This window comes from Telopea speciosissima, chromosome 5, assembly GCF_018873765.1.
Source record: "Telopea speciosissima isolate NSW1024214 ecotype Mountain lineage chromosome 5, Tspe_v1, whole genome shotgun sequence".
NCBI lineage: Eukaryota > Viridiplantae > Streptophyta > Magnoliopsida > Proteales > Proteaceae > Telopea > Telopea speciosissima.
This window is the reverse complement of record NC_057920.1, coordinates 57,773,722-57,785,994: the sequence shown is the minus strand read 5'-3', so window position 1 is coordinate 57,785,994 and position 12,273 is coordinate 57,773,722. Positions and strand designations below refer to the sequence as shown.

The following is a 12,273-nucleotide window of genomic DNA, read 5'->3' as shown; positions in this document are numbered from 1 at the left end:
GACAACGTCTTTATTGCTATGGTCACGAAAGTAAATTTGGTTGAAAAACTAAAGGATTAGGTATTGGATACTGGTGCCACAAGACATATTTGTGGTGATCTGAAGATGTTCTTCTCCTATTTTAGGAGTTTAGAGGTTGAAAATGTATTTATGAGAAATTTTCGAAGTACCCCTATTATGGGAAAAGGAAAAGTGACTTTGAAGTTTACTTCGGGGAAGACTATGGTTCTCACAAATATTCTTCATGTGCCGGATATTAGGCACAATTTAATTTCAGTTTCTTTGCTTAATAAAGTAAGAATGAAATTATCTTTTGAAAGTGATAAGGCGGTTATCACTAAAAATAATATTTTTATGGGAAAGGGATACCTTAATGAGGGGTTATTTGTACTAAGCGTTGAAAATATTATAATTGAGAAAACTAGTACTTCTTCCGCTTACATGATTGTCTCTTCTAACTTTTTTGATTTATGGCATGGTAGGATGAGTCATAGTAGTGTGAAATATATCACCAAACTATGCAAGTTAGGCATGATCACCGATAAGGTGGAACCCCCTATGAACAAGTGTATAACTTGTGTAGAGACAAAGTTAACCAAAAAGTCTCACAAGATTATGGATAGGAAGAGTGGTCTCTTGAAATTAATCCATAGTGACTTAAGTGACTACAAGTCATATGAGTCTAGGGGAGGAAACAACTATGTCATAACTTTCATAGATGACCACTCTCGATATATCATGGTGTATTTACTCAAATCAAAGGATGAAGTCGGAAAGATGTTTATATCTTACAAAATGGAAGTTGAAAATCAACTTGGCAAAAATGTTAAAAGACTTAGAACCGATAGAGGGACTGAGCATTTTAACCTTGATAAGTTTTGTGAAAAAAATAGAATTATTCATGAAACAACTGCTCCATACCAATCGAAATTAAATGGGGTTATCGAAAAGAAAATAGGTCTCTTAAAGAGATGATGAACTCTATGTTGTTGAGTTCAGGTGTACCACTTGATATGTGGGGGGAAGCTATGCTATCGGCATGTTATCTATCAAATAGAATCCCACATAACAAGACTGGTATAGTTCCATTTGAGAAATGATTTGGTAGGAAACCAAGTCTGAAACATCCACGGGTTTGGGGTTGTTTGGCTAAGGTGTTGTTATCGGATTCCAAGAAAAGAAAATTAGGACAAAAAACATGTAATTGTGTGTTTTTGGATTATATTACAAATAGTACGGCATACCGGTTCATGGTGATTAAAGCTATGGATGATGTTATTGAGCCAAATAGCATCATAGAATCAAGAGACATTGAGTTTTTTAAAAATTTATTTTCTTGTAAGTCCAACTTACCTATAAGTAAGGATAGTCAATTGACTAATGGGAAAATGGAGTCAAATGAAAGGGTTACCAATCAAGAATTGAGTAATGATGACGAAAGTCGGTCTAGGATGAGCAAGCGACTCAAAAGACCCAAATATACAGATGATGAGTGGCTTGTCTATTTAGTAGACAAGGATCCTCTTACATACAAAGAAGCTATTATATCACTGGATGCCGTCTTTTGGAAAGAGGCAATCAAGAGTGAACTAAATTCAATCTTGGCGAATAACACTTAGAAATTGGTGGATTTATCATTCGGGTCTAAAACTTTGGAAACTAAGTGGATGTTTCGAAAGAAATTAAAAACTGATGGGTCACTTGATCGTTTCAAGGCTAGACTTGTTGTCAAAGATTTTAGGCAAAGCCTAATATTGATTACTTTGACACATTTGCCCCAGTATCTAGAATTGCTACGATAAGGGTTATGTTGACAATAACGTTAATACATAACCTGGTCATCCATCAAATGGATGTGAAAATGACATTTCTTAATAGGGACTTAAAGGAGAAAATTTACATAAAGCAACCAGAAGGTTGTGTTGTAATTGGCCAAGAGCGAAAGGTTTGCAAACTTCAGAAATCCTTATATGGATTGAAGCATGCACCGAAGCAATGGTATGAAAATCGGACAATGTTCTAATTTTAAATGGATTTGTTGTAAATGACGCTGAAAGATGCTTATATAGCAGGTTCTATGGTGGTAGGGGCGTATTCATACTACTATATGTAGATGATATGCTTATAATGGGAACAAACTTGGAAATGGTGAATCAAGCTAAGAAATTTTTGATGTCTAGTTTTGACACAAAAGACTTAAGAGAGGGTGATATGATCATTGGGATCAAAATCACCATGCAAGAAAATCATATTTCATTATCCTAAGCCCGTTATGTAGAAAATATACTTAAAAAGTATGGGTACCATAAAGTTTCAGCGGTTAAAACACTTTTTGATATAGAGTGTCATTTGAAAAGAAACCTAGGTGAACTAGTGAATCAAATAAGATATGCTCAAATTATTGGTTCGGTCACATATCTAATGAATTGTACGCGTCCAGATATTATCCTTGCGGTAGAAAAATTGAGTCAACATACTCATAATCCAAATAAGGAACATTGGAGCGCGGTTGATAGGTTACTAAGGTACCTAAAAGGCACTATAAACTATAGCTTACACTATAGTGGTAAACCAGTGGTTTTGGAAGGGTATTGTGATGCAAATTGGATCTCGGATACAAGTGAGTCCGTAGCTACTAGTGAGTATGCATTTACACTAGCAGGCGGTGCAATCTTATGGAAGTCCACAAAACAATCTTGTGGAACGGGCTCTACCATGGAAGCTGAGTTTATAGCCTTGAAAAAGGCAGGAACGGAAGCCGAATGGCTTAGAAACTTAATGGCGGATATTCCATTGTGATAAAAATTGGCGTCATTGATATCACTACATTGTGATAATCAAACGACTATACATCTAGCCAAGAACCGGATATACAATGGTAAAAGGAGGCACATATGCCTTCGACACAACCTTGTGAGACAGTACATAGATGAAGGAATGATAGCTATCGATTATGTGAAGTCAGAAAGTAACCAAGCTGACATGTTCACAAAGCCTATGTCTGTCAAGAACTTATGTAGTACATCTACAGGAATGGGGTTAATGCCTAATCCATATGTCATGTGATGGACACCCTACCTATATGAAGAGGCTAAATGCCTGAATTAGGTTCAAGGGGTACAAACAAAATCTCTGGTTGACCGATTTTGTACTACTACTTATATAAATATTCATTCCAAGCTGTAGATGGTGAAAGTAGTACTACCACAAAGAAAGAGGTTGAGTGGTAAAGCTCTTAATTAGTCTAATCCCAGAAAATATGGGGGTGTGTCAGTTGTGGTACACACCAGGGACTAACCTAAGTGAATGTAGGGGGTGTGGCCGCCGTCGATGAGAACTTATAGACGAGTTCTCTAAAACATTCACGAGTTCAAGATAAGAGACATGGCCGGTTCAAAAGTCCAAAGTGATTACATGACGGATAGCTCAAGAGTCGACCTATGGGATATGGTTGATGGAACGGTCAGCTACACCAATGAGAAAAGGTTCAAGGAGTTTGACTCTACCTCTACTCTGTAGCGCAGTCCATTAGACCTAGTGTAGGTTCAAGTTCAGAAGACACCTACAACGATGTGTCCTATAGTGTCTAATTTAGTCACAGCATGTGTGTCTCGTGTCGTTTTGAAACTTGTGGAGGATTGTTAGATTTAAAATATATTTTATTTTATTTTAAGTTTCAAAAGGATTTGTTTGCTTTGTTATGGTGTGGGACCAATGTGATCAAGGAATAATGATTGAATTCCAAAGGTTGTAACATCCTATGGGTACCCTAAAGTCTATTCATGATCACTATCATGAGTGGGAAGGTGAGTTAAGAATATTGAATGAGATTAATTTATCAATTCATGGCCATAGGCATGTCTTTCTCTTTATGGGATTTTAAGGCCTTTTATAGTCCTTAGTGAGAAATGAATGGATGTTAAGGCCTTTTATGGTCTTTAGTGGAGAATGAATGGATTTAAGGTCTTTCATGATCCATAGTGGGAGAATGGCCATGAATTAGGATTTAATTTCCAATTCATGTCCATAAATCTCATTCTCTAATTAAATTGATCACTAATGGGTGGTTTTTCTTGGGAATTCCAAGGATGTGCAAGGATTGATTTTGGGCCTATATAAACCCAACCAAATGCATTGTAAAACACATCTTGATACACATCTATGCCCATACTTTACAGTCCAATAAGTCTTATTTCTCTTTCCCTCTTTTCTTCTAAGTGTGTTAGAGGTTTGCTATGCTGAAGCTCTTGGCTCCTTCAAGGGGACTAGAAGAATTGCTCTGTCTTCTAGTTGGAGGTTGTTTTATCTTAGGGTAGTGGTGCAGAACAGTTCTTGGCATTAGGAGGCATCAATTACATTAAAGGCAGCACACAAGTGTGACTCAACCTCAAGCTTCTTCAAGTTGTTGCGAGTGTGACTCTACATCAAATTCAAATTTTGGTCTTCTCATTTCAGCCAAAGGTCAAGCCTAATTTCTACTGCTTAATCTATTGTATCACAATTTGTGTTGTTTCAAATTGTTTGTAAGGAATTGTAATACAATTACCCAACAGAAGGGCTGTTCTTGAAACAACGCAAATCCAATTGGAATCTCTGGGTGCGAGAGATACAGCATATACGGGTGGATGTTGATCAAGAGCGAAGAATTAGTGGAAGACAGGAATTCAAGCAGCGGCTTTACCAGACAACCAGTGATGGGCTTCCGAACTAAGCAGAAGAGGGAGGAAAAGCGATGGTTATAATGTGGGTGAAGGAGAAGGTGGTGGAGACAGAGATCTTGTGTATGCTGAGCTGGTGGAGCTGGGGGCTTCACGGTGATGATGGTGTTAATGGTGGGTGGTGGTGGTGGTAGTATTGGGTATGTAAAAGAAGATGATGATTTGGGAAGATGAGGGCATTTTGGTCTTTTCAAAATTTAGCACATAGTTCAAGGCAATTAGGTCTGTTCAAATTTTAGAAAAGATAGAAGATAGGGTAGTTTGGTCATTTTATAGCATTTTGGACTTAAATGGCTTTAGGGGGTAAAGTAGGGGTGGTACGTGGAATATTGAGGGGTGGTACGTGGACTTATCAAAAGCTTAGGGGGGTACGAGGAATATTGGGTGCATTACAGGGGGGTATGTGTATTTTACCCTTATATGAAAGGGTATAAACATGTCTTTACGTAAAGATATAAGTATGGGAGTGCTCTAAGGCACTAACATGTCTTCCGTGTACGATTTGAAATATTTCCATTCAGATTCCGTAAGATTAAATCCTTGTGGTTGAAGTACCACCCTTGAGAGGGGTATACCCTTTCAAAAGGCTGCCTTGAAAGGGCATGATCACCTCTATAAATAGGAGAGCCCATAACACTCTTTGGCATCCAATTTTAGGATTCTTTCTCAATTCTTCTCTTAAAACGAAATTCTCTATTTTTGTTTTTATTTTTTTCATTTCTGAAAGTGATTACAAATCCAAAGTATCATGGCATGGGTCTTGTCAGCAAGTGCATGCGGATTAGCGGATCTATAGGGCTGTTTTATCTTGGGAGACCAGTTCACACCAACTCAGTTGTCTCAGTAACGAAGAATTAAGATCTTAAGAAGAGTGATCGGTGACACGATTCAACTCCACCAATTTCTCCTAACCTTATTCGAGTTCTATTCATGTGAATATCTTTAATAAATGGATCAATTCCTAACCAGTTGGAAATTTAGTTTGTGTTCAAAGGCATATAAACGCGTAGCTCATGGATTTTTATCTGCTGCTGTACTAACACGCTCCATTTTGCTGCTGTACATACTTAGATGCTTGACATGTGTTTCTGACTAATCCAACGGTCATAAAACCAAATAAAAAATTTGCTTTTTCTTTTTGTCATTTTGCATTTTAATTTTAAATTCTTTTATTTTTGGTTTCAATTTTTTATTTTTACCTGTCTCTCTCCCTTCTCTCTCCCCTTTCATGAAGAGACCTTTCGTTTCTCTCTAGCCTCCAGGCCACTTTGTAGAAGTCTCCGCCACAACCACTTTGAAGAAGTCTCCACCAGTGAAAAAAAGAAGAAACCAATACATTCGAACAGAAATGGAGAAGTGTTTCTGACGGAACCCCAACGGCAAAGAGAATAAGAAAGGAACTTGTAAGTATCGTGGTCCTCGGGACGAGGGTTCCTCAGCCTCTTGGCGACAAGGATTATCTTCGATGAATAACGGCATATCGTTCCGATATATCATCATGGGGATTGGGATCATGTTTTATAAAGAAATGGAGTCGCCACCTAGGATTAGGGCCTAGGACCCAATGGGTGTAGCCCCATCCGGGGTTAACGGAAAGGGCTACGTGATTCCATATGGTCTGGTCATAGATTCAGGGTAAGTAGTCAGGTTACGAGGGTGGAAAGGTGTTAGGCACCCACTTCGCCCGGATAAACCGGTCTTTCTACTAGATGCTGGTTTTCTAAGATTCTCCGTTAATAATATATCCTATACTAACATGCAAGGCTAAGTTATGATGCACTAATCATGACAAAGAAGGAAAAATCATTTACTATGTACACTAAAACGAGTTACTTTAATTGTCTACATTATGCCAAAAATAATAAGAAGGAGAGAGACAGATACCTGTCAAGAAATACACGAAATAAATGAAAGCGCACCGAGTGCGAAATATGTGATGTCCCACGGCTCAGGTAGAGACGAACGATTGGCTTATCTCTCTCTTGTAGGACAAAATGAGGGCTATACGAGATGAGTTTTGTTACTCAGACTTCGGGCAGAGTAACAGCTATATAAGAGGTTCTCGTTAGCTGTATACAGACAGAATAACGGTTGTGAAGGGGGTTTTTCGTTATCCGTACACTAACGGGATAAAAATACCTATGAGCAGAATCACTCTATGCTTGGAGGGGTAACCGAAGGATCTACCCACGTCGAAGAACTCCACTCACTCACATACTCATGAGGGAAAGATGGGGGAAAAGAGAGTGAAAAGGGGGCAAAACAAGCCCTGGAGGATCTCCCTACCTGAGAAAAGCTTGTTTTGGAGGGAGGGGAACCCTCCTATTTATAGGGGAAGGTCTGTCCTCCATGACGCCATTTAGATGTCCACGGTTCCGTGGGTGACGTCAGCAGGCTGATGTCACACCCCTCCGTGTCTCCGTGGAAAAAGTACACTGGTGCCGTGGAAATGTCCACGGCGTCGTGGGAGCGCAGTGTCACTTTTCCTTGATTTTGGGCCTTGTTTGGCCCATGGGTTTGGTCTTTTTGGGTTTGGGTTTTTTACAATTGCCACCCCAAAATCTTTCATATTTACTATTACCCCCCTAAAAACTTTGAAACAACTGTTACCCTCCCCTGTTGCATACTAATAACTAACTGGCCCCCACCGTTACAGACCTGTAACGGAGGGGGTTAGTCGTGACAGTGTGCCGTTGTCACGGATTTTTTAAGACCAAAATGCCCTTTTGGGGTGGTAATTGTAAAAAACTCCCACCCCATCACCAATCCTTCTCCTCCTCCTCCTTCTTCTCCTTCTTCTTCCTCCTCTGCAACCCCAACCGCCCCGATCGATGATGCCATCACCAATCTCTAAAAGTTATAACTTATAAGCTAATATAGGGGATAAACTGAGAATAGACCCTCCCCAGTCTCTTTCCCTCCTTTATAATTTTATAGATTATAGATAATTACAGAAGAAGATTACAAACCCTAGCAGGAGATTCACAATCAACATTCAACCCCCAACAACAACACATTCCTTTCACAAGACATTACCGATTTACAGAGAAATTTTAAGACTTCCCCCTTCTCTGAAAACGAATCCCTTTAAACTTTAATCGATCAATCCTTGTTCCTTCAAATGTTTTATGAAAACAGATAGATAAATATACCATATTTAGGCTTTGCCCTTACTTTTGGTCTCATAATTCTGATCTTCATCTCGTGTGCATGAAAAAAATAGGCCACGAAGAACAAATCTGAAGATTATGAGAGGAGAGACGAGACAAAACCCAGAAACCCTAGATCCAGATCAAGATCTATACTAGTTTAATCTTGGAATAAAAATTACTAATCAAGGCAGAGCAGACGCCCCAGATCTTTGGTGGCGGAGACGTCGACGATCGTCAGATCATCTTTCTTCTTGGAAAAAGACGGCAACGGTAAACTACTGGGAGAAGGTGGCTCCGGCGTAAACATCGGACTGGACGGCTACGGGAGATATAATCATCTTGAGATCCACAATCCGGATCTGCTTGGGGACCATCTCAGGATTCGGTCCCAACCGTTTCGTGCTGGAGACGATCAGATCCACATTTGCAGTTGAAGGAGAAGAAGAAGCGGCGTTGTGGTGGTTGTTCCTCGTCCACGATCTCTTTGAATCGAGAGACTCGCCACGCTTTAAGATGGTCACCGCTCCAATCGATGATGCCAGCAGGAGAAGAAGAAGGAGAAGAAGGAGGAGGAGGAGAGAGGATGGTGATAGGGTGGGAGTTTTTTATAATTACCACCCGAAAAGGGCATTTTGGTCTTAAAAAATCCATGACAACGGCACACTGTCACGACTAACCCCCTCCGTTATAGGTCTGTAATGGTGGGGGCCAGTTAGTTATTAGTATGCAAAGGGGAGGGTAACAGTTGTTTCAAAGGTTTGGGGGGGGGGGGGGGGGGAGGGTAATAGTAAATATGAAAGATTTTGGGGTGGTAATTATAAAAAATCCTTTGGGTTTTTCTTCTCCTTTTTGACTCTTTAGAAAATTTTCTGTCGGGGGGCTCCGTCCCCTTACACCCCCCCGCGGGGGGACTGCCTGCCCCCTAGACCCCCACTGCCCGCTAACAGGCTAGGGGGACCGCTGTGGTGGGGGAGGGTGAACAGTACCTCCTTCAGTGTTTAGTAAAAGGGTCTGATAAGTCATTTTAGGGATGTTAGGGTGATTTGGCTCAAATGTAGGGACAAGAGTCCTTCTTGAGAGAGATACCGATGTCTATCCATGTCCTGTTGTCATCATCACCGGGGGGTGACAAAATTCAGCGTCTACAGAACTTACCAAGATCCTGGTGGAAAGCGAATGCGAAGGACCTCTGTTGGAAAGCGAATTGAGCGCTACCTCCACTGCAGAGTGCTCACAGCTTGCCTCAAGGTCGTACAATAGTTGGGGCTCTTGAAGATCTCGCTGTTAAATTTAATTGTAGTCTTGAATCTCGGCGTGTGATCAAGACCTTCCCTTATGCAAGTATATGACCGAAGATTAAAGCAGCTTCTCTGCGCCCCTCCTGAAGCTGGTTTTTATACATCTCTTACTTCCCCTCTCTTCCTCCTCTCTCTACTGGTCTACTTTCTCGCTCTTCTCAAAAGAACCCACTTACGATCGATGGGGAAGGCCAGAAGCCCCATGTCGCACCTGTTCCAGAGTACACAGATCCGATCGATGGCTTCTGGACTCAAAATGCAACAAAAATTAGGGCTTCTTGGCAGATTGGCGAGAAAAAATGAATTTTCCCCAAGGAGAATCAGGAGATTTTCTAGGGTTTACGAATCCTTCTCTGGCCAAGAGTATAGCATAGCAGAGAAGGAAAATAAAAAAGTCGCCGTCACCTGCGGAGACTTCTTCAAAGTGGCTAGAGACCAGAGAGAAACGGAAGGTCTCGAAAGGGTAGAGAGAAGAGAGAGAAAGGTAAAATTCAAAATGTGAAAACCAAAAATAAAAAATTGAAAATTAAAATGCAAAACGACAAAAAGAAAAAGCAAATTTTTTATTTAGTTTTATGACCGTTGGATTAATCAAAAACACGTGTCAAGCATCTAAGTATGTACAACAGCAAAATAGAGCGTGTGAGTACAGCAGCAGATAAAAATCCATAGCTCACCTCATCACCCTTTGTTTTAAGTGTTGAGTTTAAATACGAATTAAATACTTGGGATTATACTATCAAATTTCACATGTGACTATTTAACAAATTTGCTTATCCATTTTTTGTTGCGAATAAACAATTGCTTTCACTTTTTCCTTTTAATTGGTTTTTTGAGCATGAAACGAAAGCCAAAGAGGAACAACAAACAGGGACATAATAAGAAGAAGAAAATTAAGATTTAAGTTAATAAAGCCTCTGAATTGAAGCAGTTTAGCAAGGCTTGCCGATGTCGCAGTTGAGTGCACCAGCGAAACGAGTAAGCCTACTAACAAAGGTACCAGGCTTATATGAGATCATATCCTTCTTTGAGAATGGCCGCCTATTCTTAAATGGACTACCTGATTGCCTGAAAAAAGCACCGTTCTCCAACAAATCTCCTTCAGATCTCCATACCCAATCCTTCCATACTTCCTCAGGTGAGTAATCCCTCTTTGTCACTTCTTTCGCCGCCAATGTTGGTGGTGCAACGAAACGGTTACCCTGACTAACAATTGTTGGGTGCATACTACCACCAATAGCATACATTAACCAATGTGTATAATCATTGTTCACAACATGAAAGAATCCCCATCTGCATCTTGGCATCCTCTGTACCAATCCTCTTCCAAAACGGTTGAATGCTACAGTAATTTGCATCTTCTCATCAGCTGAGTACCCATCGCTTGCTCCGAAAAGCATAACTTCGTTGTGATGAGTGAAGTGATTGTTAGATAGGGTAATTGCAGTGGAACCCATAATTGCATCAATTAATCCATCTTTGCAACGAGACATCGACATGTGATCTACCCACACATTCGTAGAACCGAAAATTGAAACACCATCGCCGTCACTGGCGGTGCGAAGCCCGTAATGGTCGACGGAATCACGAATCATACCACCGTTGCTGGAAACAATATCGTGGATATGGAGATTTGTAATGATGACATTATCGACATACTGGATTGTAATGCCGGCACCATAAGCGATATGGACATTAGCACCACGGCCATCGATGGTTTTGTTGCAAGAAACCATGAGTTCTTGGTTGAGACGGATGATCATGTCCTTAGCGAAGTAGATCCAAAGGGGTTCTTTTTGGATGACACCGTAACGAAGGGTTCCGGGTTTGGGATTCACCATATCGTTGTCGGATGCATCGGTGACAACGTAGTATTTACCTTTCCTTCCACCTCTGCTCTTCCTGCCGAACCCTAAAACACACTTGGCATACCTCTTACGCTTCTTGTGCCACTCAGGGTTGCACCTCCAACACCTATCGATTGGGTTGGTTGCCAAGCATGGTCCTACGTATTTCCGCAGTGACCTTCTAATGGTGTTGACATGGACTTCATTGTCGTCTTCCTTCAATACCTTACATTTATATTATTTGTTCATGAAAAAATAGCTACGAAACATGAAATTTATGATGCTCAGTTAGCAAAACAAAATACTCACTTGTCTACTTTGTCCATGAAATTTTTGGTGACTCTCTCGGGATGGGGTTCATAGTTGGCAATGGTGCGCATCTCGGCTACTTTGGCACGATGTTGCCACACCGCATCCATTTCAGCAATGTGGGCTTTCACAACATAGGTGAAGAAAAAGAAGGCAAATAAGATGATGGCCTTCACTGACTCCATTTCTTCTCTCCCGCTAGCTCTGTTTTTATGTCTAAGATAGAAAGAGACGACAGAGGTGGTGGTTGTGGTATTGGAAGGAAGATGGCTAAGGTCTTAAACGCTTTAGATCAGTGAGAATGATAAATTCACCGAAGAAAGAATAGACCAAATAGCCAAAAACCAACCAATGTTACCCACAAAAACACCTTATAATGCAAAAATCATTTTGCTTATTTGGCTCCGTTGGCTCCCTTTGAGAAAGAAAGCTAAAGCTTAAGAAAGGGATTTAGTCCTAAAACATATAGGCGAAGGCTACAAGCCACTCGCTCACCCAAGAGAAATAATAAATAAGGTTACGAGGAATCTGTGAGGCGCACCAAGGGAGGGTCCTTATCTTCTTCGATCGTCGAGGGATTTCAGCATATAAACTAGGTCGATCAAGAGCCTCATCTTCAGGCGAAAAGGGAGATGAAATTTTTTGCAACCCTCCACTCCTAACTCCTTTTCAGAAAAAAAAGTCGCATTCATTATTAATGTACAAGACTTCTAAAGCTAATTTCATATAAAAATAAGAGAAAAAATTATATATATTATCTTGTGTATAATTCTTTATATTCTCTCTCTCTTTCTTGACACGCAAGATACTAAGCATGGAATTTGGGATGGGGATTGGATCCTAGATTAGAATTGATCTAAAAAAACCCCTTGAATATGTTTTCAGATCTGAAAACTCAGTAATTCTAGAATTTTGGATCATGAAACGATCGCATCAAATCAGCTAGAAT

The 12,273-nt window shown here is 40.3% G+C and overlaps 1 protein-coding gene across 1 annotated transcript; it reads right to left on the bottom strand.

The window, feature by feature from the left end:
• Positions 1 to 10,095: 10,095 nt before the first annotated feature.
• On the bottom strand, positions 10,096 to 11,510 carry LOC122662364 (pectate lyase-like). The gene is made up of 2 exons (XM_043857979.1): positions 11,333 to 11,510; positions 10,096 to 11,231 (listed from the first exon to the last, which is right to left on the bottom strand). Exons 1-2 carry the CDS (start codon positions 11,507 to 11,509, stop codon positions 10,101 to 10,103), a joined length of 1,308 nt encoding a protein of 435 aa, XP_043713914.1. The 5' UTR covers position 11,510; the 3' UTR covers positions 10,096 to 10,100.
• Positions 11,511 to 12,273: the final 763 nt, after the last annotated feature.

What these genes read in the sequence shown, in the direction of transcription:
- LOC122662364 (XM_043857979.1), bottom strand. Translation starts at nt 11,509, where the DNA reads ATGGAGTCAGTGAAGGCCATCATCTTATTTGCCTTCTTTTTCTTCACC. An exon ending in CCAAAAATTTCATGGACAAA is followed by an intron (nt 11,232 to 11,332) that starts GTAGACAAGTGA and finishes AAGGTATTGAAG; the next exon opens with GAAGACGACAATGAAGTCCA.